General features: G+C 60.4%; 3 protein-coding genes across 9 annotated transcripts in view; all 3 read left to right on the top strand.

Annotated features, from left to right (window-relative positions):
* The window catches only part of ARID1A (AT-rich interaction domain 1A), a 53,867-nt gene extending 50,182 nt beyond the window's left edge, over positions 1–3,685 (top strand). For both annotated transcript variants that reach the window (XM_066204678.1, XM_066204677.1), the window contains exons 19-20: positions 160–290; positions 729–3,685. In XM_066204678.1, coding sequence (XP_066060775.1) covers positions 160–290; positions 729–2,453 — 1,856 coding nt within the window. In that variant the 3' untranslated portion in view covers positions 2,454–3,685. The remainder of the gene's footprint in view (positions 1–159; positions 291–728) is intronic.
* Positions 3,686–5,479: 1,794 nt separating this feature from the next.
* On the top strand, positions 5,480–11,385 carry PIGV (phosphatidylinositol glycan anchor biosynthesis class V). 3 transcript variants are annotated; one of them, XM_066204585.1, is made up of 4 exons: positions 5,480–5,528; positions 8,597–8,750; positions 9,364–10,515; positions 10,599–11,385. In XM_066204585.1, exons 2-4 carry the CDS (start codon positions 8,664–8,666, stop codon positions 10,893–10,895), a joined length of 1,536 nt encoding a protein of 511 aa, XP_066060682.1. In that variant the 5' UTR covers positions 5,480–5,528; positions 8,597–8,663; the 3' UTR covers positions 10,896–11,385. The 3 variants fall into 3 exon arrangements, with proteins under 3 accessions (XP_066060682.1, XP_066060683.1, XP_066060681.1); XM_066204586.1 differs by lacking the exon at positions 5,480–5,528 and adding an exon at positions 6,825–7,059; XM_066204584.1 differs by lacking the exon at positions 5,480–5,528 and having other exon boundaries at positions 8,318–8,750.
* A 329-nt stretch (positions 11,386–11,714) lies between these two features.
* ZDHHC18 (zinc finger DHHC-type palmitoyltransferase 18) lies at positions 11,715–23,609 on the top strand. Of its 4 annotated transcripts, none has more exons than XM_066204479.1 (10): positions 11,715–12,030; positions 13,935–14,095; positions 15,539–15,688; positions 16,369–16,506; positions 16,861–16,909; positions 17,239–17,341; positions 18,576–18,685; positions 20,247–20,346; positions 22,191–22,414; positions 22,966–23,609. In XM_066204479.1, exons 1-9 carry the CDS (start codon positions 11,771–11,773, stop codon positions 22,254–22,256), a joined length of 1,137 nt encoding a protein of 378 aa, XP_066060576.1. In that variant the 5' UTR covers positions 11,715–11,770; the 3' UTR covers positions 22,257–22,414; positions 22,966–23,609. The 4 variants fall into 4 exon arrangements, with proteins under 4 accessions (XP_066060576.1, XP_066060577.1, XP_066060575.1 ...); XM_066204480.1 differs by lacking the exon at positions 22,191–22,414 and adding an exon at positions 22,061–22,152; XM_066204478.1 differs by having other exon boundaries at positions 22,191–23,609.
* The last annotated feature ends 1,644 nt before the right edge of the window (positions 23,610–25,253 follow it).

Below are 25,253 nucleotides of genomic sequence, written 5' to 3'. Positions count from 1 at the left end.
CTTAGTCTGGCGTTGCCTGCGGGCAGGTTGGTGGCAGACATAGCCTGTACATCATCTTAACCAGGCTCTGCTCTTCACAGGTCCAAAAAAGCAGTATCGAGTGTCTCCTCTTTGTTTTGAAACTCCAGGAGCTGGAAGTATCATGTGTTTATGTTACAGGAACTCCTGAAGCCTGGAGAGTGATGATGTCTCTGAAGTCGGGGCTGCTGGCTGAAAGTACGTGGGCCTTAGATACCATAAACATCCTGCTCTATGATGACAACAGCATAATGACCTTCAACCTCAGCCAGGTGGGTGCAGATGCTCTCTGGGCCAGGTCTTTGAAGTGCTGATGCTGCAGGGGTTTCTGTCAGCGAGGTGGCAACGAGCAGCTCCTGCAGCCTCTGTACCTGGAGCGTGGGGTGAGGGCAGCTGTGAGTGGTCCCTCCCTGGCCTGAGTGATCTCTGTGTGTGTGTGTGCAGAGGCTCTCCCTGGGAGTTAACTGGGAGGGAGATACAGCCGAGAGCACCGGGTGTGTGCAGGGGGCAGTTTGGATACTGGCAGCCAGTGTCTGCTTTTGTCCCTTCTCTCAGAGGACAAAAACCTCTCCTCTGCGCCATTTGTTGCCAGCATGAGAAGCACCATTAATTGCCAGCATTGCTTAAACCCTCTGCCCTGCGTGCGTTGGCCTGAGTTGTTTTCTGATGGCTGTTCCTTCCTCCCCTCCTGTTTTTCTCCTCCCCTGTAGCTGCCAGGCTTGCTGGAACTCTTGGTGGAATATTTCCGGCGCTGCCTGATCGAGATCTTTGGAATCCTGAAGGAATACGAGGTAGGGGACCCAGGGCAAAGAACACTATTAGATCCAGAAAGGTTCTGCAAATCTTCAGCTTCCTCCCCTGAAGAAGGGGAGGAGGACGATGAGCCACGGAGCCTGAACTGTGAGGAGGAAGAGGAGGATGAGGAAGAGGAGGAGGCTGCGTTTTCGAGCAAGGACAAAGTACCTCTAGAGAGCAGCGAGGAGAAGCTAGTGAGTAAATTTGACAAGCTTCCAGTGAAGGTGGTGCAGAAGAACGACCCCTTCGTGGTGGATTACTCGGACAAGCTGGGGCGGGTGCAGGAGTTCGACAGCGGGCTGCTGCACTGGCGCATCGGCGGCGGGGACACCACCGAGCACATCCAGACACACTTCGAGAGCAAGACCGAGCTGCCCTTGCCTCACAAACGAGCTTCCTGCTCCTCTGCCCTGAGGAAACGTTCAGCAGCCGAGAGCGCCCCGAGCCCCAGGGAAGGGGAGGCTCCCGCGGCCGACGGCTCCTCGGAGAAGAGGATAACTGCCACCATGGACGACATGCTCTCGGCACGCCCGGGCTCCCTGGCAGGGGACGAGGAAGAGGTCAAGGCTTCGGAAACGGCGAAGGAGAGCAGCAAGTTCCCCTTTGTCATCAGCCCAGCTCAGAGCCACAGAAATATAAAAATCCTGGAGGATGAGCCCCACAGTAAGGACGAGACGCCGCTCTGCACCCTCCTGGACTGGCAGGACTCTCTGGCCAAGCGCTGCATCTGCGTCTCCAACATCATCAGGAGTTTATCGTTTGTGCCAGGCAATGACTTTGAAATGTCCAAACACCCTGGGCTGCTGCTGATTCTAGGGAAACTGATCCTCCTACACCACAAGCATCCAGAACGCAAACAGGCCCCCCTGACCTACGAGAAAGAGGAGGAGCAGGACCAAGGGGTGAGCTGCAACAAGGTGGAGTGGTGGTGGGACTGTTTGGAGATGCTGCGTGAAAACACACTGGTCACGTTGGCCAACATTTCCGGGCAGCTGGACCTCTCCCCTTACCCGGAAAGCATCTGTTTGCCTATCCTGGATGGACTCCTCCACTGGGCAGTGTGTCCCTCAGCAGAGGCCCAGGATCCCTTTCCGACACTGGGACCCAACGCTGTGCTCTCCCCTCAGAGACTGGTTTTGGAAACACTCAGCAAACTCAGCATCCAGGACAACAACGTGGATTTGATCCTGGCCACGCCGCCGTTCAGCCGCCTGGAGAAGCTGTACAGCACCATGGTGCGGTTCCTCAGTGACAGAAAGAACCCGGTGTGCCGGGAGATGGCCGTGGTGCTGCTGGCCAACCTGGCCCAGGGGGACAGCCTGGCTGCCAGAGCCATTGCTGTGCAGAAGGGCAGCATTGGCAACCTGCTGGGCTTCCTGGAGGACAGCCTGGCCGCCACGCAGTTCCAGCAGAGCCAGGCGGGGCTGATGCACATGCAGAGCCCGCCCTTCGAGGCCACCAGCGTGGACATGATGCGCCGCGCCGCCCGCGCGCTGCTGGCCCTGGCCAAGGTGGACGAGAACCACTCGGAGTTCACCTTGTACGAGTCGCGGCTCTTGGACATCTCCGTGTCGCCTTTGATGAACTCTTTGGTTTCACAAGTTATTTGTGATGTACTGTTTTTAATTGGCCAGTCATGACAGCTGTGGGATCCGAGCCCCCGTGTGCGTGTGCGTGAGTGGAGAACTTAGAAACTGACTGTTGCCCTTTATTTATGCAAAACCACCTCAGAATCCACTGTCTGCCCTGCGCTGTCCTGCTTCTCCCTCGGGGAGAGATGTCCCCGGCCCCTCTCCCCCTTCCCTGCCCTTCAAATTTGTCCTGAATCCCTTATTAAAGGAGACAAAGTTCTGTCTACATAGAAGACTTTTTTTATTTTAACCAAAGTTACTGTCGTTTACAGTGAGTTTGGGGAAAGACGACTTGCCGTGTTATCCCATTGACAGGCACCACTTTCATAACTGTTTTTAATGGTAAACTCTGAAGGACAAAAAGTGACTGCTGAACTCTGTGTGGTTTATCGTTGTACATTCACAATCTTGCAGGAACCAAGAAGTTACCAGTTGTGAACAGACCTTGTCCAAGGGAGGCCTGTGCAGTAGCGTGTAGAACTCCATGTACTGTACACCTTAAACTGTAAACATACTGTAATAATGTCTCACATGGATAAAAAAAAAAATGAAAAAAACGCTGGATCAGCAGCAAGCTGTAGTTTTTAAAAATGTTTTTAGTTAATGTTGAGGAGAAAAAAAGGCTTTTCCCCCAAAGTATAATGTGTGAACCTACAACACCCTGACCTCTTTCTCTCTTCCTCCTTGATTGTATGAATAACCCTGAGATCACCTCTTAGAACTGGTTTTAACCTTTAGCTGCAGCCCAGCGCTGCCACGTGTGTATATATATATGACGTTGTACATTGCACATACCCTGAGACTCCTGCAGTTTTGTCCCCTCCCACCCCTTTATAGTATGACGAGTTAACGAGTTGATGACCTGCAAAAGCGAGACACAATTATTTAATCTCTTGCCAGACATCCCTCCCTGGAGGATGCTGTACAGGTCTCTGTGTATAAAGTCATTGCTGTCTCAGCAGCCAATCAACTTATAGTTTATTTTTTCCTGTTTTTGTTTTCTTTCTAATCGAGGTGTGAAAAAGTTCTAGGTTCAGTTGAAGTTCCTGATGAAGAAACACAATTGAGATTTTTCAGTGATGAATTCTGCATATTTGTATTTCAGACGATGTAGCTAAAAACTTGATGTAAATTCCTCCCTTTTTTCCTTTTTTGGCTTAATGAATATCATTTATTCAGTATGAAATCTTTATACTATATGTTCCACGTGTTAAGAATAAATGTACATTAAATCTTGGTAAGATGTTTGTAAGGGTTTTTTTTATTGGCAGGGCACGGAGGGCAGTTCAGTGCTGCCCAAGGCCTGCCCTGCTCACGAGCTCTGATGCTGCTTGCTCTGACTTTGCTTTCCCTGCTGGAGTTTTTCCTTCGGAGCTGCCCAGGCCGGGGATTTGCAGCATGAGGTGAAGCTGTGGCTGCCAGGGAGGGAAGGGAGGCAGCTCCCTCCCGGCTCCGTAAAACGGAAAATTTTCCTTCCCCTCGCGTTTTTCACGTTTTCTTGCTGTGGACTCTTGTCTTCCTCCCGAGGCTCCCCAGCAGGCAGAGCTCCCAGGCCAGGCTCAGGCCCTCTGGATGAGGAGCTGCACGTTTTCAGGGCTTTGGAAGCGGGGATTTCATTTAGCCCGAGGCTTTGTCCTCAGTGGATACTGGAAGTAGGGTAGCTAGAACTGCTCCCAGCTCATTAAAGAAAAAGCAGCTTTTTTTTTTTAAGGCAAACGTCATTTTTGTTCAAAAATTCCCCTTGTTTCATCTTCCCAGTCCTCGCCTCGGGAGCTCTCAGTTCCCAGAACCTTCATTCCTCAAACTTCAGATTCCTGGGAGTGATTGTGCCAAAATCAAAGAGTCGTTTTCCTGAAAAGTCTCGTCAGTCAGCAGGAATTGCGGGAGCTCTTCCTGGCAGGAGAGTCCTTCAAATGGATTGCTCAAAAGGCAGGAATGGTGCTGGGCTTCCTTGGCTTTGGAAAACGCCGGGAACCGAGTGTGAGACCAGGATTGTGCTGGGCTCTGCCACTCTGCCAGTGCAAACCCAACTGCCCTGATAATTCAGTTCTGTGTTCCAGGAGTTGTGTTTAACCTGATGAAATGGATGTGGAAGTTCTGCTTCGTTTCCTCAACAGGAAGGAGCCACCAAAGAAGTGGATGCAGGTAAAATCGGCAGCTTTTCTTGTGTGGATTTAATCTGGAGTGAAGGGGAGAGGCAGGAGTGCTCCTAATTTGACCGGAACTATACACCCAGGTGATCCACGGGGAGTAATTCTGCTCCCCCATCGCTGTGTGTGCACAGACACAGCCCCTGGGCACTTGTAAAACAGTGGAAATCAAGGGCAGAGGTGAGAAATGGGAACGGTGTTGGCAGTGTGGCACCGGGAGCGTTGGGGACCCACACCTGACCTCCGACCTTGGCCGAAATCCGTGATGCTTTGGGCCTCATTTGTTCCCAAATCCTTCCGTTCAAGGAATTCCTTGGAACGCCTTTTGGACCCAAATCACTCTGCTGTTCCTCTTTTTGTTATTTTTTTTTTTTTTTGCCAGCAAAGAAAAGGTGAGTTCTTCCAAGCCTGATGCCCGATTCAAAGCACTCAGGAATTCTCCTTCAGGGCTGAGCAGCCCGCGATGGTTTCTCCTTTATCCCAGGGTGGATCCGGGCAGGGCCAGACCCGGAGGGTTTTTAATCAGGGATCTGGCCTGGGGTGAACTCTAGTTTTCTCCTCTGATGGCAGAAATGGGGAACGGCAGAGAGGTCGGGTCGGAGAGGGGCGTTTAACGAACTGCTCAGGAATGGAAAGATTCGGGTGCAAAGCACGAAGGATTTGCATTCTGGCCGCCCTGCCCGCCCCACGCCCTTGTGCAGCTGCTGCTGGCGGGGCACGGCCCCGGGCCTGCCCCGTTACCGGCCCCGGGCCCGGCCCGGCTCCCCCGCCCGCCCTCAACAAAGATGGCGCCGCCCGCCCCTTCCCCACACGCGCGCGCCGCCGCCGCCACGTGACGCCGGAAAGGGCGTGACCGGAAGCTGCGCCCGCGTTGGGGCAGTGGGCGGGGCCAGGGAGAGGCGCGCGAGGAGCCGCGCGCGCGCCGCGCGCTCAGGTGGGGCGGGGGGGGGGAGCGCGAGGGGGGCGGGGCCGCCTCCCCCCGGCCTCCGCAAGGGGGCGCTGCGGCGCCGGGACCGCGGCCGGGGCCGGGGTCGGGGTCGGGATGGGGACCGGGACGGGGAGCGGGAGCGGGATGGGGAGCGGGAGCGGGATCGGAGCAGGCCTGTCCCCGCCGCCCTCGCCCCGGCCCCGGCAGGAGCCGCACGTGAGGCCTGCAGGGCCCAGCCGCCGGCAGGCCTCGCCCCGGGGTCCCACCCGGCTCAGGCGCCGGTCCGGGCGGGGTTTGTGTCCCCGGGCCGCGCGGCGCGGCCCCGCTGGCGGCAGGAGCGAGAACGGAGGGCTCGGAGACAGCCCCGGGACAGGGCGGTGAGCTCAGGGCCCGTGTGCCCTCCTGTGTGCGGCCACACCTCAGCAGCGCTCCGCCCCGAGCGGGAACGGCCCCGCCGTGCGCTCCTGCAGCGCCCAGCCGCTGCCCGGGGCTCCGCACAGCACCGAGTGCCCGGCCCCGGACGGGACGGCTCTGTGCGCCCTTCCTGCCCGCCCGGGCACCAGCGCTGCGGCCGCTGCGGGTTTGGCCGCTGAGAACGGCGGCGGGATCGGCGCTCCGTGCATGTGCCGGGCGCGGGAGGAGTTGTCCCGTCCCTGAGCCGTGGTGCAGCTGCAGCCCAGCCTCAAGCAGGGCGGGCACACCTGGGTTCTGCTCCAGAGCAGGTTTAGTTCACCCCCGTGAGCTGTTGTAAGAGATAAAAACACTCCCGTTTGCATCCAGATACAAGGGAAGCACTGCAGCCTCTGGACCAGCAGCTGGAACCGGCCAGGAGCGATGGCCAGAGCTGCCAGGCCCACAGAAACAGCACCAAGCAAACAGGATTTCCAAAATCCCGCTGCATTCCTTTGGCATCCTGGTTAGAAGAGGTTTTAAGACGCGTCTGGAGCGTCCGCTGAGTCTCCCAGCAGGTTGGAGAGCGGCGCCCAGGCTGTGCTCGATGCGGGCTGGAGCAGGGCTGCTCACCCTGCCGGGAGCCGGCTGTGCCGGGGAGATGGTGCCGGGGAGATGGTGCCCGGGAGATGCCGGGGAGATGGTGCCCGGGAGATCCCGGGGAGATGATGCCGGGGAGATGGTGCCCGGGAGATCCCGGGGAGATGGTGCCGGGGAGATGCCGCGGTGGCGAGCGGCTGCTGCCACCGGCTGGTCCCGGCCCCGCACTGCGGCCGCCCGGCCCCGCCGCGCTCTCCCGGCTCTGCTCTGCCCCTGCTCCATCCCGCTCCCAGCGCCGCTCCCAAACGGATTCACAGCTGAGAGCCAAGCGCGGAACACAGAGGGAAAAGCGTCTTTAGTTAAGACTTTGCATCCTTTTCCGCTGGAGTATTTTTAACGCCCTTCTGCCTCTCCCTCTCCTTTTTGTGTTGGTGCAGGTGCTCTTTCCCACAGGATTTTTGGGGCAGAGCCATTCCCGATGCCGCGTTCTGGATCCAAACGGGGCTTGTGGGCTGCAGCTCTTTTGAAGGCTTTGCTCTGTCACAAGGTGTGCTGCGTCGTGACAGGAACAGGCTTTTTAAAGCTGTTTGCTTTGAGCTCTCTTGGCACATTCAGGCGAGGCTTTTTCTCTGCGTTTTGAAAAAACTATATTTAAAGTGCCGGGACAATTTTTTGCTGCTGTGCTTTAATAGGATTTGCAGCTGTGAATGTGCTTTAAAAGAGTTTACAGCTGGGTTGAAGTGTCCCCTCGCTTAAAATAACGTCACAGCTTCGTGATGCAGGAGAGTGTGCCTCCCACCAGTTGCTTTGTGCGTGCTGGGGAGCACAAGGGGAACAGGAGCAACCCCAAAACTTTTATTTGTGGTTCAATAGGAAGCATAACCCTGTGGTTGGGGATTGGAGTTGTCAGTGAGCCAGTTTGGATCTTGGATTTTGCCTTGCTGATGATTTGCTCTCTGCCCTCTCGTGCATTTTCAGCCTGGCAGGGTTTTTTCTCCACAGTGGCAATAGAGAAATCTCAGTGATTTTAGGCTGTGGAGTGATCAGTTCGGGGATCTCTGTGTGTCACAAAGTGCTGGAGCAGAGAGAAGGGCAGGATGTGGTGTCGCTGGGACCCAGCGAGAGCTGTGGGCTGTGTGTTTCTCAAAGTGAAAAGCAGTTGGTGGCCGTGGAACCAACGGAAGAAATATTTTATCTTAAAGAGCTGCACAGCAGATCCTGCCTGCCTCCCATGGCTCGGGGCCAGGGCTTCAGAGCTGGGCCACCACAGCACCCAGGACACGTAGACACTGAACTGGGGAGGCTCCACAAAGAGGTTTAAACCCCTCGGGAGAGGTTTGCAGGGAGGAGGTGGACAGGGGGACTCAGCACGTGCAGTGTGCCCGGCAGGCAGGTGCCAGCAGCTTTGCCAAAGTACTGGAAAATTGCAGGTGGTGAGGATGGAGTGGCACAGAGTCTGTGTCCTGCTGGTGCTGGGGGAGGCTGTGTGCCTGAGATCCACCCTACTCCGGCAGAGCTGGTGCCACGGAGCCAGCTGAGTAAATCCACTCTTGGCTTCCCAGGGGCAAGCACAGAGCGGGAGAGAGGAGGCAGCTCCTGGCAGCCCCACTCTGCAACTGCTTACACGGGGGTTACGCTCAGAGTCCACATGAAGTCTGTCTCCATTCCAAGAAAAAGAGGCGTAAATCCCATTCACTGCACTGGAAGTGGATGTGTGTGAGGATGCTTGGCGCAGGCCTGGCTCCAGCTGCTGGGGTCCCTGCTGAGGCAGCCGAGCAGCCTGTCTGCTCCAGGGATTTGCTCCGGCCCCGTGAGGAGTGGGGCCAGAGAACACACTGTGACCTCTCTCCCTCGGTGTCTTGGCCAAGGTTAAGAAGTCAGGGATTTATTTTTTTTTTAATAGGAACAATATCAAAGAGGTCTCTGCGTCATCTCCCAGATCCATGATCTCTTCCACAGGCGACTTTCTTGTTCACAGAGACTTGCACCCTTTCAAGGGCCTGGCAGTAAACAAAGGCGCAAAATTCACACATGAGGCTGAAGCCAAAAATCCCTTTCTTTGTCCTCTATGTTTACCACCCCAGGTTTCCCAAACTGGAAGGAGAATTCCGCTGGCATCGGTGACCTCCTGAGGCGACTCCTGCGTGTGGGATGGAGCTGTGGGGCAGGGCAGACCCCCAGCTCCGCGAGGTCGTGTGGTTCTCCCTGCGCTGCCGGGCCCTGGCGCTGCTGCTGCAGGCAAGTGTCCTCCAGCCAGAGGGGCTCTGCTGGGCTTTGCTGCTGCCAGGCTCCTCCCTTCAGCACCCCTGAGACCCGTCAGCTGGCGCTGCACAATGGGGGAATCGTCTCTGGGGAGCCAACAGGCCGTCTGCAGCCAGGGGTTTTACTTACGGGTTGCTGTTAAGGAAAATTGTGTAGATTTCCTTGTAACTTGCTGTGTTTTCACGCTGCTGCTGCTGCAAGAGGCTGGTCTGGCCCAAAGGGTGTTTCTCTCAAAGCAAAGGAACAATAATCTCCTCCTGTACGTTCCTCCCGAGTCCTACTGCCAGAGACACCCTGCTCTGAGCGTGGGGGAGCTTGGCTGTGACAGCCAGCACGGAGCCCAGTCACAGCCACCAGCAGCTTTCCCCAGCCAGTTCTGCAGGGATTCGTGCTGGCTCTGTCCCAGAGCGTTATTCTGCTCAGATGTAAATACCCCAAAAGGTTCGCACCTTTTCACAGCCTCGTGGGCGTCTTTACACCCAGCCCTGAGGATGTCCGGCCTCGGCGCCACCCTCGCCCCTTGTCCGAGCCCCGGCAGCTGTCCTGCCCGGCGGCACCGGAGCATCTCCAGCGCCTCGTTGTTTTGCAGGCCGTGTTCAACCTGCTGATCCCGGACCACGCCGCCGACGCCTTCTCCCCTCCGCGGCCGGGCCCGGCGGGCGCGGCGGACGCGCTGCTGGAGCGGCTGCTGGGCGGGCTGGGCCGCTGGGACGCCGAGCATTTCCTCTTCATCGCCGAGCGCGGCTACCTGCTGGAGCACAGCTGCGCCTTCCTGCCGCTGTTCCCGCTGAGCCTGCGGGCCCTGTGCGCGCTGCTGCCGTTCCCGGCGCCGCTGCAGCCCCGGAGCCGCCTGCTGCTCTGGGCCGCGCCGCTCAACGCGGGGCTGTCGGCGCTGGCGGCCGCGGCGCTGCTGGGGCTGGGCCGGGCCGTGCTCGGCCGGCCCCGCCAGGCTTTCCTGGCCGCGCTGCTCTTCTCGCTCAGCCCCGCCGGCGTGTTCATGGCAGCCGCCTACTCGGAGAGCCTGTTCGCCGCGCTGGCCTTCAGCGCCATGTGGCGGCTGGAGCGGGGGCAGAGCTGGCTCGGCGGGATGCTCTTCGCCCTGGCCTCGGGGGCCCGCGCCAACGGGGTGCTCAACGCCGGCTTCTTCCTCTACTCCCGCGGCAGGCGCTTGGCCCTGCGGCTGCAGGCGGGGCCGGCCCCCCGCGGGCAGCTCCCCTCGCTGGGGAAGCAGGTGCTCAGCCTGGCGTTTTCGGCGGCCCTGGCCTGTGCCGGCGTTGTTCTGCCTTTTGCTCTGTTTCAGTACTACGCCTACGTGAGGTTCTGCGGGCCTGGCGCGGGCCTGGCCCAGGCCGTTCCCGAGCCGCTGCTGCGGCTGGCGCGGGACAAGGGCTATCGTGTGGCAGGCGTGGGGGGGGACAAACCCCCTTGGTGCTCCCAGCGCTTCCCCGTGGTCTATTCCTATATCCAGGACGCTTACTGGAACGTGGGCTTTCTAAGGTACTTTGAGCTCAGGCAGATCCCAAATTTCCTGCTTGCTCTGCCTGTCACCCTTCTGGGCTCATGGGCTGCCTGGACCTACATCAGCACAAACCCCCGGCACTGCCTGACTCTTGGTCTAGAGAGGAGTAAGAGTGAGGGGAGGGGAAAGGCAAGAGACGGATTTTGCGGCCCTGCTGCCTTCGTGTATGTGGTCCACGCCACGGCCCTGCTGGTGTTCGGGTTCTTCTGCATGCACGTGCAGGTAGGACAGAGGGGTTCCTTGTGGGGCTGGGGCAGGGACAGTCACGGCATTTGGGTGATTTCTCCTCTGCTGGTCGTTTCCAGGTGCTGACCCGGTTCCTTGGCTGCTCCTCGCCCGTCCTGTACTGGTTCGCAGCTCACCTGCTTCAGGAGCACGAACCTTTACTCAGGAGCACGGGGACTGATAATCCAGCCTCGGGGAAGCCTCTTCAGGGTAAATCTCCCAGTTGGTGTGGGAAAGGGACCTCGGACAACCCCGTTGTGAGGCTGCTGCTGAACTGGCGATTGATGACCCCCCTCAGCAAGAGCATCCTGGGCTTCTTCCTGGGCTACTGGCTGCTGGGGCTGATCCTGCACTGCAACTTCTTCCCATGGACGTAGCGGGCTGTGCTGGCACAGACCAGCAGTGGGACGGGAGCTCTGCTCATACCTGAAACTCACCTGCTCTAACAGCCTGAGGTGGCTGTGACGGCGCAGTTGTTGCAGTTACAAAGGTGTTACTCCTCCGTTACCCTGTCTCAGGCGGGGTGGTCTCTGTGGTGTGATGCTGCAGCATCCTGTCCTGCTCAGCTGGCCTTGCTGACAGCCAAACTTCCCATCAGCTGCCTGGGATGGGGCATGCACCTCGGTTCCTGCATGTCCTGCGGGAGATTACGGCAGGCACCGATTTGTGGCAGGATCCTGTGATGGATTTGGGGATTCCCTGGGATGTGTTGTGGGTACAGCAGGGGGGCAGGAAGGGTCCAGCTGCCCTGAGCTGCTCAGACTACTCCGGTTGCTTTTCCATGGAGCCAGGCCGGGCAGGGGGCACGGCGAGGGTGGCGGGCGCTGTGTGGGCACATGCACGACCCCAATAAACAGGTGAAAGTCACCGGAGAGGCGGCTCAGCCCGCTCCGCCGGGCCGGGACCGGGTCAGGAACCGGGGTCACGCTTGGGGTTGGGATCGGGGCCGAGGTCGGAGTCGGGGTCACGGGTTCCGGCGTCGGGATCGGGGTCGGTGCCGGGACGAGCCCGCGCCGCTCCCGGTGCGGCGGCGAGGCCGCCAGGGGGCGCTGTGCGGAGGGGCGGGGAGCGGGGCGGGGCCAGACCGGGGATTGGGGCGGGACCGGCGGGGCGGGGTCTGGATCGGGGCGGGGCCGGCGGGGCCGGGCCGGGGATCAGGGCGGGGCCGCGGACCCGGGGCGGGGCGGGACCGGGATCGGGGCCGGGCCGGGGATCGGGGCCGGGCCGGGGCTCCGGGCGCCGCGGCGGGGCCATGAAGGACTGCGAGTACCGGCAGATCCCGCCCGGGGCGGCGGCGACGCCAGGCCCGGGCCCGGCCGGGTCGCCGGTGCCGGCGGGCGCCGTTCCCCCGCGGGCCGGAGCGGCGCGGCGGCCCCGCAGGAAGTGGGAGGTGTTCCCGGGCCGCAACCGCTTCTACTGCGGCGGCCGCCTCATGCTGGCGCGGCACAGCGGCGTCTTCGCCCTCACGCTCGGCCTCATCCTGGCCACCAGCGGCCTCTTCTTCGCCTTCGAGTGAGTGTGGGGCGGCGGGCCCGGGCCCTGCGGGCTCCGTGCTCGGGGCCTCCCCTCGGGGCTGCCGGAGCGCTGGTGCCCTCCTTAGGGCCGGCCTTAGGGGAGCCGGGCTTGGCCGGCCGCCCACGCCGGCCCCCGTGCTGGGAGGGAGGCGGGCTGGGGGTCACCTTCGCCCCGTGGGGTCCCCGCTGTCCCTTCTCCCCGTTGCCCCCCAAGCCCTTCCCCGCGGTACAGCCCCCCAGACCCCCTTTGCCGGCAGTCACTGCCCCGCCACCCGTCCCCGGGTGTGTTGATGGGGCGCAGGGGTTCTCCTGCACCCTGTCTGCTCAGTCTGGCCGCAGGAAGGGGTTTAACATCCCCCTAGGATGCCCCCCCGGCCTCTAAATACAGCCCCCAGGTCTCCCCTTTTGCTCCCAAGAAGAGAATTGGCCCAAAATTGCACCCAGGAAACCCGCAAGGCTCGGGGGCTTTGTCCACCACTGGAACAGTGTTTCTTCTAAATGGTGAAACCCCTCGGGGGCTGCGCTGGCTCGGCCCCCATTGTGCAGCTGGGTCTGGGGAAGGGGGAGCTGCTCCCCCCCAGTCCCCTTTCCTTTGGAAAGCTGGTCCAGGGAAGCTCCTGCAGCCGGAGGGAGCGGAGAGCCAGGAGCATCCCGCTGTGTCCCGTGCTGCCCTGGCAGCACCGTGGGTTCCTGACACCTTGCAGGGTTCTGACGTCCTGCCTCCGTTCCTGTCCCGGGAGGGATGGGAGCCGCTTTTCCCTGGAGCGGGGGCCACGCCTGCCTTTGGATCACGGCGTTATCCCTGCAAGTCTCGGGGGAAAGCTGCCCCAGCCTGCTGGTGGGGAGATGAAAGTACTTGATCGGATTAGAGGTTCTGAGAAGTCAGATGAGCTGAAAGGGACAGGCGGCTGCGGGAAGCGGGCGCAGCATCCCGATGTAAAAACGCCTTTCTCAGCATCATCCGTGCCCTGCCAGCTCTCTCTGCCGGCTCTGGGGCTGGCGGGCAGCTCAGCACAGGGACGGCTTTGTGTGGCCGGGCAGGGGATGCAGGACATCTGCTCTGCCTCTCTTCTTGCCGAGTCACTCTCTCGTGCTTGAAGATGCCCTGGGGCTCACCGAGTTGTTATTTTAGCAGGATGCCTCTGTTGCACAGGCTCGTTTGCTGGGTGTACAGCAAATACATCTTGTCTATGTCTGCACTTCATGGTTTCTATGGGAAAACCTGGCACAGGGTGCCCTGAGCAGCTGTGGCTGCCCTTGGATCCCTGGCAGTGCCCAAGGCCGGGCTGGACAGGGCTTGGAGCCATGCTGGGACAGTGGGAGGTGTCCCTGCCCTGGCAGGGGTGGGATGAGATGGGCTTTAAGGTCCAAACCGAACCATTTGGGGATTCCAAGATTTCTGTTCCGTAGTGGGGCAGAGTGGGCTCTGGAGGTTCTCCCAGGAAAGGGCTGACAACAAGCTCAGGTCTCCTTTCACTGACCTTTCTGTCGAGGCTGAGGGGCTCAGGCTTGAACTGAAGGGGTTTTGTTGCTTGGTGGGTGCTTTGTTCAGGACAGCTGAGCTGGGGAGGTGAAACAAAAGTTGCTTAATCCTCTCAGAGTGCTGCAGAGCCCGAGCGTTGCCTGCAGCCGTCAGGACTGGGGCAGCCCATCCCGTGCTGGCTCTGAGTGCTGATCAGTCCTCTGCAGGAGGGGACAGTGGCTCTGTGTATGCAGGGCTGTGTCCTCTGCTGTCCCCAGCTGCCACCTGCCCTGGGGTGTGATCACACCAGTCCCCATCTCTGGAAAAACAGCCCCAGGTCACTGCTGAGCCCACTACCCCGTGGTGGTTGGTGGTGTCCCAGCTAACAGCAGGTCTGTGCAATGACTGATAACAATTCCACTTGATTTCTCTTTTAACAGCTGCCCCTTCCTTGCCAGTCACCTCACCCTGGCCATCCCCATCATCGCCGCCGTCCTCTTCTTCTTTGTGGTCAGCTGCCTGCTCCAGACCAGCTTCAGGGACCCGGGAATCCTGCCCAGAGCCACCCCCAGTGAGGCTGCAGACCTGGAGAAGCGAATTGGTGAGAGCTCTGATCCCTCTCTCTGTGTGTCTGTGCACCTTCCAGGCTCAACGAGGCCCCTTTTTTGGGTCTTGGCTCCTTTGGGTCTTTTGGGTCTTTTCTCCTCCAGGGGGGAGAAAAATCCAGAATATCACATTGTGAGGCTTGACAGTGTTTACCAGTCGTGATGAGAGGTGCAATAAGCTCCTCTGGCACAGCGGGCAGTGCCTCAGAGAGGATCTGCAGGGCAGCTCAGGTGCTTTTTGTTCCTGCTCAGTCCCAGCGCTTTCCCAGGCAGCAGAGTTGAAGGATAATTAATGCTTTTTGATACTGTGATTTGCCACTGAGCCTGCTGTGCTGCAAGGTGTTCTTTAGAGCAGGCTAATGTTTGTCCTCTTCTAAAAACTGCTCTGTCACGCTGGTTTGGGGGCAGCCAAGGAGGTGTTTGCATCCAGGAGCTGTGGCAGGTTGGAACAAAGGCTTTAGCAAAGCTGATGTGAGGCAGCCTGAACCTGTCCCGCTGAAGACAGACGCAAGGCAGTAATTGTACATCTGACTTTAAAAATGGTTTTTAAATATCCCCAGAGTGCTGATCCACGTTTCTATTTATAAGGGCCTAAAGCAGTAATCTGGCTGCAGATGCTGCCTGATGTGCCAGCTGTTACTGCTAATATAATCCACTTATTATCCTCTTAACATGCTCACTGTTGCGTCACTATTTTCAAAGAACTCCTCACAGTTGGAAAGGAACTTTTTTGGGAGTGACTAAAAGGAATAACCCCCGACACTGCAAACATGATACTGGGGGTTTCCAGCTGTTGCTGTGTACAGGAACTGTCTCCAGCCCCCAGGGAATAACGGAGTGCCAGCACACAGACATGTGACTGGCAGTGCCCCTAAAAACCCTCAATTCAAACCTGGAGGAGGAGGAATCCTCTTGTGCTACAAACACAAATATGTCAAATTCCAGGGAATGTGCTGGAGCACTCGAGACCTGCTGCTGTCCTTCCCCAGGGTGGCGGAGGCGAGTCCCTGCAGGCTGGCAGAGCTGCAGCTGTGGGGTGACACAGGTTGCGTGCTGGCAGTGGCAGGGATGCTCCTGCTCCTGCGGCAGAGCCACCTGTGCCTTCACAGCCAGGCTGCCTGTTGTGACCTGCCGGGCAGGCAGAGATGAGCTGGGGTCCCTGGGCTGCTGCTTCACACTCACTGTTTGTAAATTACTTGACATTCCCACAGCACTGGGCGCTTATTGCTTCCTCTTGGCAACCCAGCAGCATTGCCACTGCACAAAGACAGGCCATAAATAATGCGAGGAGCTGACTGGAGCTCTTGGCTGCCCACCCTGCAGCAAATCCTGCCTCGTGTCCTGTGGGAGCCAGGAGAGCCAGTGTGCCAGCCCCTGCCCCTGCCAGGAGGCAGCTGGGGGTGGCCCAGGGGTGTGAGTGTCCCTCCTTGTCCCTGCAGACAGCATGGGCAGCTCCACGTACCGTCCCCCGGCCCGCACCATGGAGGTGGTGATCAACAAGTACGTGGTGAAGCTCAAGTACTGCTACACCTGCAAGATGTTCCGGCCGCCGCGCACGTCGCACTGCAGCGTCTGCGACAACTGCGTGGGTGAGCGGCCTGGGGAGAGGGGGAAGAAATAACAGGGATCCCGAGCTGGAGGGACCCACAGGGATCATGGGTCCAGCCCCTGGCCCTGCACAGACCCCCAACAACCCCACCCTGGGCATCCCTGGAGCTCTGGCAGCCTTGGCGCTGTGCTCAGCATCCTCTGGGGGAGGAACCTTTCCCTGATCTCCAGCCGGACCCTCCCCTGACACAGCTCCAGTCATTCCCTCTGGTCCTGGCACTGATCTGTCACTTGTGTTCCTGGGCAGATTGCTTTTTGCTTCTCGTAAGGATTATAAAACAGGATACCGCATGGTCTGTCTCCTTTGCATCCAAACTGAAAGCAGCACTAGTGCAGTGGCTCAGGGCAAGGGCAGCACATCCGAGACTCCATGGCTGTGTTTTCCCTGGCTGTGGGAGGAGGGTTCTGTAAAATGCAATGCAGGCCTGCACAAACACAAGGTTTGCTGCAGGTCCTGGCTGCGTGTGGCCTGGCTGTCCCCAGGCTGGTACAGACACCATGGAAACTTGGTGCCTCTGCACTGCTGCAGGCAGGTTCTGCCCTCGGGGTGCAGGGGGAAGGTGCGTTTGAAGCTCCTCCTTTTGGGGGGGCTGAGCAGAGCCTGCTCTGTGTTGGGTGAGAGGTACTGGGAGGCCCCCCTCACCAGGAGCCTTTGTTCCAGAGAGATTCGACCACCACTGCCCCTGGGTGGGCAACTGCGTGGGCAAGCGCAACTACCGCTACTTCTACGCCTTCATCCTGTCCCTGTCCTTCCTCACCGCCTTCATCTTCGCCTGCGTCGTCACCCACCTCACCCTGCGTAAGTGCCGGCCTGGGGCTGCCAGCGCAGCTCGGGGCCTGCCCCTGGGGACACGCACGGGAGGGCTCTGGGGGGCAGCAGGGGAGGGGTTCGGGGCTCCCAGGGGTGCTCTGTGCCTCGCAGCGCCGGGGCTGTGCGAGCCGGGGGCGGCGTTGGTGTCCCCAGAGCAGCTGAGCTGCTGGTGCCCCACCCTTCCCCTGGCAGGGAGCGTGACTTTCCCCCCAGCCCCAAACCTGCGTGGCCGTGCAGTGACATTGCTGCAGATGCTCCTCGGGCAGACAGACAGATCCACGCGGCCCGTGGAGGGCAGGGCTGCCCGCCGGGATGCCAGTCCTTGCTCTGTTTGCTTTGCAGGCTCTCAGAGGGACGGGTTCCTGGCCACCCTGAAGACAACCCCTGCGAGATATCCTTCTGCTGGCAGCAGCTGCCTGGGGTGCCCAGCACCCCTAATCACTAACAGAGAGGGGCCAGGAGCTCTTTGCAGGTCACCCTGGTGTCCCTTCCCCAATTAATTTAGTCCCCTGGCTACCTGGCACTGAGGGTGGGTGACAAAGTTGTTTCCCAGTTTGCAAGCTGAGGTGGGAAGGGAAGAGCTGGAGCAGGCTGTGCCTTGGTGGATCCCTGCAGACCAGCCTGGGGGATGGGAAGCCTGTCCAAACCTCCCCAGACAGTCCTCTGCCTCTCCTTGTGGAATGGTTTTGTTCCTAGAGACTTCCTTGACTTCTGTTTCACTGTGCTGGAGCTGGTGATTTGCTTTTTCTCAGTCTGGTCCATTTTGGGCCTCTCAGGTTTTCACACTTATTTAGTCGCCTCCAACCTGACGACGAACGAAGATGTAAGTACCTGGATGCTTGTCCTGCTGCCAGGCTGCCCAGGACCCGTCCTGAGCAAGTTTTAAGGGAGTTTTTGGCTGCCTCAGTGCAGTGTTTCACTGCCTGTGATAACGCAGTGCAGAGCAAACAGCCTGTGCCCACGGCTGCACTTTCAGGTGGCTGAATTAGAACCATCACGTGTGTGTTTTTTCCAGTCTGTTTGTGGCCTTGCTTAAAATGAGGAGCTGTGAGATTAAAAAAGGAAGGCTGGCCCAGGGGAGTGTTTGGGTGTGAGCTTGGTGATGTGAATTCAGCATCCTGTGTAACCACAGGTTTCCTCTGAGACCCTGGGCCAGGCCCTTTGTGTCTGGCAGTTCCTCATCTCTAATTAGCACACGACGTACAGACATCTGATGAGAATCACCTTCAAATCTGGGCTGTGCACAGACTCCAAGGACCAAAGGAGTGCCCTGAGTGGGGCAGATTGCATGGAAAAGCAGGATCTGTCTGATCCTCAGAATCAAAATCTGCCCTCCTGGCCAGAAGTACCTGTAATCCTTGCTGGGAGCTTCCAGCACTGCAGAAGGCGTGTTTGCATCCCTTTTGGTTTTGCTTTTCCCCCTTTCCCCTCCACCTTACGTTCACAGGTGTGGCAGAACTGCTCAGGGCTGTGTGAGTGGAGCTCACAGTCTGTACCCCAGCACTGGGGGCACCAGTGGCCCGTGGCTCCAGCCTGGTGCTGCAGCTGGGGGAGGAAGTAAAACAGGAGGAGGAAACGTGCAGGTGGATGTGCTGGTGGTGGCTCAGTGCAGCCTGGGGCAGATGTGGCAGCTGCCCACCCCCTGTGCCACCCCCGGGGCAGCTGCTGGGGTGGGGACAGAGCAGCCTCTGCCCTGGGAATCCCCTCACTGTTTGTTCAGCCTGAGGGACCACAGCCCTGCTCTGAGGGGCTGCCAACCCTGGAGACCACGAGGGGAGGAGGAGGATGGGGCTGGTGTGGCAGTGGGGGCAGTGGTGGCAGCGGGGGCAGTGGTGGCAGTGGTGACAGTGACATTGCTGCACAGCGCGGGGAGGGCACAGCTCGGGAGCTCTGCAGCTGCAGGGCTGAACCTCAGCAGAGGCAGCACGAGGCTGTTTGTGCCTGCAGGCGTCCTCCCTCTGCTCTAGGACAAACCTCCCACCCCTGCAAGGATCCATTGCGGTGCCCCTGTCTGCTCTCACGTCCTTCCCCTCCTGATCTGTGTCCCTCCCTTTCAGATCAAAGGGTCCTGGTCAAACAAGAGGGGCTCGGAGTTTGCCAATCCCTACAGCCATAAGAGCATCCTCACAAACTGCTGTGCAGTGCTGTGTGGACCATTCCACCCCAGGTAAGAGCCTGTGACCTCCGGGCACTGGGAATTGCATCTTGCTGTGGGAGAGGAGCCTTGGCAAGGACAGAGCTGTCATGTCCGTGTCAGCACAAACACATCTGCCCTGGTGGGGAGGAGGAAAGCTTCCCTCTCTGCAGAGAAAGGCTGGAGGTGGATGAATAGGGCATGAGCTGTGTAGGAACTGGATGAATTTGGGTCAGTGGTAGCTGTTTCTTGGAACCTGAGCATCAGACAGGTCCTGCAGTTGGGTAAGGGGAAGAACAGCACCAAAGGACTCGGCAGCAGCTGGTCAGTCCCGTACAGGCCCATGTCCCCAAGGGTTGCAATGGGGTGATCTGGGTGATCTTCTCCAAGCCTGAGGTGACCAGGAGTGCTCAGTATCCCCCAAAGGCTCCTCCCTGGCTCTCTCTGAGCACAGGACAGCTGCAGCTTCGTCACAAGATGGTGCAGTTGGGCAGAGTCAGGCCCTGCCCGGCTCTTCCTGAGCTGAGGACCTGCCTGGAGCTCCCAGCCTGTCCTGGGCATGTGGGGATCCCTGGAGGATCCAGTCTGGAGTGGTGAAGCAGCTCAGGGGTGCTAACTCGGTGTAACAGCAGCAGAGCAAAATCTGGTTTGTGTTTGATATCAGGCCCTGCCCTCTCAAGTGTCCCCAGTGGCCCTTTAGTGGGTTCAGAGGTGCCAAAATGCAGTGCTGCCCTTCAGAGCTGGTCGAGCTGAGCATTCAGGGAGCCAGGCTGGGAGCTTGTGGGGAAAAGAACAGTGTTTTACTGCACTTTGTTCCTCTTTCACATTGGTTTCGTGTTGTAAAGCCCTTTGGCCAGTTCCCCTTTGGGTTTGTGGTGGCTCAGAGCTCCCTGTGGCTCATGGGACGGGGTCTGTGGCTCATGGGGCAGGTCTGTGGCTCATGGGATGGGTCTGTGGCTCATGGGGCAGGTCTGTGGCTCATGGGGCAGGTCTGTGGCTCATGGGGCAGGTCTGTGGCTCATGGGACAAGGTCTGTGGCTCATGGAATGGGGTCTGTGGCTCATGGGACGGGGTCTGTGGCTCATGGGACGGGGTCTGTGGCTCATTGGGCAGGTCTGTGGCTCATTGGGCAGGTCTGTGGCTCATGGGACGGGGTCTGTGGCTCATGGGACAAGGTCTGTGGCTCATGGGACGGGGTCTGTGGCTCATGGGATGGGTCTGTGGCTCATGGGACGGGGTCTGTGGCTCATGGGGCAGGTCTGTGGCTCATTGGGCAGGTCTGTGGCTCATGGGACGGGATCTGTGGCTCATGGGGCAGGTCTGTGGCTCATGGGACGGGGTCTGTGGCTCATGGGATGGGTCTGTGGCTCATGGGACGGGGTCTGTGGCTCATGGGATGGGTCTGTGGCTCATGGGGCAGGTCTGTGGCTCATGGGATGGGTCTGTGGCTCACGTGCTGGGCAGGAACCCTGTGCTCCAGCATCCTGCCTGTGCTGTGCTCAGCAGCTCCTGGGAGAAAAGCCTTCCCTGTGGCCTGCCAGCTCCCAGCTTCAGGCTTTGTTCCCTGAACTCCTGTTCCCTTCCTGTTTTCCAGTTTGATAGACAGAAGAGGATTTATCCAGCCAGATATCGGGACCCCGTCCAGTCCCAAGAGTGAAATCCCTTCCCTTGGAGCCAAAACTGACACCAGCATGGTAGGAGGCATTCCCTAGCAGTGCTGTGATGTTCCCAGTGCCTGCTGTGCCTGCACCTTGCTCCAGCCAGTGCCTGCCCCTGTGTGATCCCCGGCCTCAGGGGGGACAGCCCTGGGACCCAGAGCTGCCAAAGACTCGAGCCATGTGTTGCCTTCTTTTTATACATTTATTTATTACTTTTTGTTTATTTGTTTCACTGTGATGTGGCCTGTCAGGGGTTTTTCCTGACAGAGCCCAACAGCTTGTGGGAGCCTTGGACTCGTGCAGGGGGTCCCTGGGGAGTCCCCAGAGCTCCAGGGCATTGCTGTGATTCCTGCTGGGAATGAGGTGGGCCAAGGGTGGGAGGTGGGCACCGAAAAACGATTCCCACTGGGGGCTGGGCTGGGGAGGTGGTGTCTGCCTGGTGTCCCTGTTAGCTCCAGGAACACAGCCTGTTCCCCTGGCCCACCTGCAAGGGCTGTTCTGTCTCGGGCTGGAGCAGCTCCCCCTTTGCCCAGGCTGCTGTGCCTCGGTAAGTTGGGCTATTCATTTGGGAGGACTCTGGCTCCTGGAGGCAAGTGAGGATGTCCTGGGTGATCCCTGCTGCTCTGTTTTTCGGCTGGGGCTGTGTTTTGGCCCTGCCAGTTGGTCAGACACATTTTGCAGCACAGACGTGAGCCAGGGGACCCTCCTGTGTTGGGGCAGAAGGAACGCTCTGTGCTCTCTGACTGCCATGAGATGCAGGTCACGAGGGGTCAGGTTTGGGAACTGGAGCTTCCCAGGATCGTGTGCTGTCTGTGGGAGACCAAAAGCAACAGAACAGTGTGAATTCCCGGGGGGCACAGCCTTCCCAGGTGGAGTTTCCCCGAGGAAGCAGTGAGGGGGTGCTGGTCTCTGAGAAGCTCGTGGTGTGCTCCTGGTTTGGGCTGCTGAGCAGCAGAGTGTCCCCTGGGCTGTCCCCAGTGCCCCGGGAGCTGCTCATCCACGGGCACCCTCTGCACCCAGGCAGCCAGCTCTGTGTCCCTGGGCTGAGGGGAGAGTCACAAACCTTGTAGCAATACTTGAATCGTGTTATTACAAGCTGCTGGATATTTTTTGCACAATTTGTAGGACTTTTTTTCTACGTAGAACGTTTTGTGTCCTGCGCAGGGAGCGTTGTGCACGTGGGCACCAGGGCAGAGGCTCACGGTGCCGAGCTGCCTGTCAGGTTTCCTTGGATCAGACAGACCAGTTGCAGCCTCAGGCAGGGGCAGCACATTTTGGGGGGCAGCCCAGCCCCCCTGAGTTCACCAGCATCGTGCTTTGTACTCTGCAAGTGCCTGTGCCGGGAGGATGGCAGAGGAGCAGTGAGGAGGGGGGTTACCAGGGGCCAGACTCCTTCTGTTTTTATTTAAACCAGGTTCCTTTGTTACTCAATAAAATTCTATTTTTAAAGAGTTAACTGCTTGGATGATTATTTTCCTCCTTGAAGACAGAAGAGGGCAGGTGTGTCCCAGGGTTTGGCATCTCTCAGGTGCCAGTTGGGCTCTGTTAGGCTCAGGCCTCACCTGGAAACTCCTGCTGTGACTCTTGCTGGAGCAAGGGGAATTTGCTGTCCCACAGTTCTGGGCTGGACAGGGGCTCATCCCCTCCCCACCGTTGTCGCCTCAGTGTCCTTTCCCGAGCTCCCCATCTGTGCCAGCCCTCCTGGCCCCACGGCAGGTGTGAGGTGCATAACCTCTGGTGTCTTCCCCAGGAGGATGCCTGCCAGGACTTTGCCATTTCCTGCACAGCCTGACGGGATTTGCCCCTCCTCGGATGTTTGCTCTGATTTCTGAGGGCTGGCTGGTAAGAAAGTGCTTCCTTCTCCCTCTCACCCACTCCAGCCACCCATCTCGTCTCCACTGCATGACAGCTCTGGCCTGGGGGCCCGTCACCCTCCGGCTGTGTGACATCCACGTGTGCCCCATCCATCCCACCAGGACCCCACCAGGACCCCACCAGGACCCCACCAGCATGGGGGCAGTGGTGCTGGGGCTGTGGGTGTGAGGGTCACCTGAAGGCTTTGCCAGGAGAGGATGGGTTTGCTTTCCCCTGGCATGGGCTGGAGGTAGGCTGGCTGCATGTGGGACATTGTGGGACATTGTGGGACATTGTGGGACAGTGTGGGACCCGTGTGGCCGGGGATGGCAGAGGCTCCTGCAGCCCGGGGCTGGTTGTGTGAGGAAACCCCAGCCCAGGGGAGGTTCGGTGTATGGAGGGAGCTGCGGCCCCCGGGGCAGCTCTGTACCCCCAGCCCTGACCCCTTCCGTGGCTTAAGTGATCCCTCTGGCCCCTCTGCCCGTTTTCCTCTCTGCAACACCCGGTTCCTCCTCCCGTGGCCAAGGTAAGTTCCTTCAGGGCACGTCGGGGTGACCTGTGTCACCCGGGGGCCGTGAGCTGCCCCTCCGCCCCTCCCTGCAGCCCCCGTGAGCTCCCCGAGCCCCGGGGCAGGGACGGAGCCCCTTCCTCCTCCCTTCCTCCGCCCCAGGCCGGTCCCGGCGAGCCTGGCTGCTCCGCCCCGCTCCCGCTGCTCCTCCGCTCCTCCACTTCTGCCACTAACGCTCTCTCTTTCTCTTTCTCTTCCTCCCCTGTGCTCTTCCTCGCCCCGCGCGGATCCAGCGCCGCGAGCAGCCCGAGCCTCCCGTGGCGCATCCCACGGGAGCCGAGCCCGGAGCCATGACCACCTCCAGTGCCTCCGCTCGGGGTGCGCCTCCTCCCCGCCCCGGGAGCCTCTCCCGGCCCGCTCGGGGAGCCGGCCTGGGAGCCCAAAGCCATACAGCCGCCCCGAGGAGGAGAAGGAGCTGCAATGACCGCAGCTCCTGCTCTCCCGCCGCCGGACGGACCGCCGCGCCACCGGGCGGACACGGTGACGGCGTCTCCCCGCCGCGGACGCTGGAATGTCGTGATCGGAGTCCCAGCGGGGTTCTGGAAGGAGCAGGATCACGCGTTCACAGCCAAGCCAGGGGCACCGGCCCCCGAGCCCTCCAGCCCCTCCAAGCCGTGCCCGTGTGCCAGAGGACTTTTCCCGATGGGAATTCTCACCCCGTCAGTCCATCCCCGCAGCCCCCCGGGCCAGCTTCCCCCCGCCGGCCCCATCCCAGCACGGCTCTGGTTTTGGGGAAGGGGCTCCAGCCCTGCAGCACCTTGAGCAGCCGCCCTGGGCTGAGAGCTGAGCGGAGCAGCCCGGCCTGCGCCAGCCCTGTAGGATTCACCGCCTGTTTACGCCTTTTACTTTTGTACCAAAATGAAAGTTTCTCCTATTTCCTGTTCTTCGGTGTCTGCCTCTGCTCCGCCGCTGCAGGGGAAGGGCTCCTGCCTGGGCAGGCCCGAGCAGGAGCCGAGGGAAGGCACGGAGGGCTGGCACGGCTCTGCCATCAGCCGCGGGGATGGAGCCAGGCGCTTCCCAAACGGGGCTGTGGCAGCGCCTGGGGCCGTCTCTGCGCCCTCCTGCGCCGGGGGAAGGGCCCAGCCCGGCTGGGAAGGAGCAATGGGCAGCGCCCGCAGGACCCGGGGCGCCGTGAGCACCCCTCGGAAAAATGCGTTGTCCGCTGATGTTTTTTGGGAGCTGGCGGCGTCCCCGCAGCCGCGGGGAGCAGCAGGGCTGGGCAGGGTGGCCAGACGGGCTCTGAGCATCCTTCCAGTGCCGCTGGGAACAGCCACGGGCATCCTCTGCCTCCTGCCGGCCCGGCCCACGCCCGCCCTCGGCTCAGGGGGCTGGAGACGGGCACTGGCCTGGGCGGGACTGGCCGCTGCAGACCCTAGACTCAAATTAGGGTTTTGCTGCCCGAAGGAGTGTGAGCTCAGATCACCCCACCCAGGGACTCCTGCCCGTGGTTTTCCAAGGGAAGGAGGTGGATTTGGGCAGGCCGGGCACCTTGGGGTGTCCCTTTGGCCCCAATCCCTCTGTGGGGAGCGGGTTTTGTGCCCGATGGAAGTTCTTGGAGGGTCTCTGCGGGTTTGCCTTGTGTGTGCCGGGCAGAGGGGGCAGGACGGGCCGTGTTCTCCTGCTCAGCCGCTCCTTTGGGAATCGCCTTTTCCCGGCTCCGCGGGGCAGAACCTGCTCCCACGGGATCGGCTCACCTGGGGCAGGAGCTCCGATTGCTGCGTGAGCTGCTCGGGCGGGCGCTGGAGGGGCTGTGGGGAGGCTGCTGGGGCCGGACACCCCCCGGTGCTGCCACGGGAGCCCCTCGGTGGCACCCCGGGCACCCCGAACCCCAGCGCGTGTCCGGGGCTTGGCCGGGAAGGGCCGAACGGCCCTGAATCCCTTTCCAGGGCGCACAGGGGGCCATGTGAAGGCTGAAGGCGTTTTCCTGGGCTTGAAGCGGTCGGGAAAAGCATCCTCCCGTCCTTCCTGCCTCCTCCATCCCAGCAGGGTCCACTGGGGCGCTGCGGGAGGCGCGGGGGGAACCCGGCCGGGTGTTGGCAGGGAGGAGCAGAGGAGCAGAGCAGCGTCTCCGGCTCTTTGAAAGAATCCCAACGCCCCTTTTCCCTTGGCGCGGAGCCGCCCGCCCCACCCTGCCCTTCCCGCACGCTCCCGCACGGAGATAAGGCCGGGCCGGGGCCGGGGCCGCACCCGGCGTGTGGCGACAGGCTCCGAGTGAAACTCAGCGCAAGGCGCAGCTCAGATCCCTATCGGGCCCTGCGCTGCCACCGCGGCCCGCGGCCAGCCCGGAACGGCCTCAGCGAAAAGCCGAGGCTACGGCTGCCCGCTGACAGCCAAACGCCCCCGGGGGTGCGGAAGGCCCTGGGGATGGGGGCTCCCCTCGCTCCTCCCGCCGCGGCGCCTTCGGGGGGTCCAGGCGGCCCCACCGGGCCGTGGCTCCAAGGCCGGGGCTGACCGTGCCCCGCTTTCCGGGCCGGTCCCTCCCGCGGCGCCTGCGAGCGGTGCGGAGCCTCTGCCTCGGTGT

The sequence above is a fragment of the Chamaea fasciata genome, unplaced genomic scaffold, assembly GCF_029207755.1.
Source record: "Chamaea fasciata isolate MVZ Bird 193981 ecotype frontalis unplaced genomic scaffold, bChaFas1.0.hap1 SCAF_26, whole genome shotgun sequence".
In the NCBI taxonomy this organism is placed as follows: domain Eukaryota; kingdom Metazoa; phylum Chordata; class Aves; order Passeriformes; family Sylviidae; genus Chamaea; species Chamaea fasciata.
The sequence above is the reverse complement of the archived record's forward strand: the minus strand, read 5'-3'. Positions and strand labels throughout refer to the sequence as shown.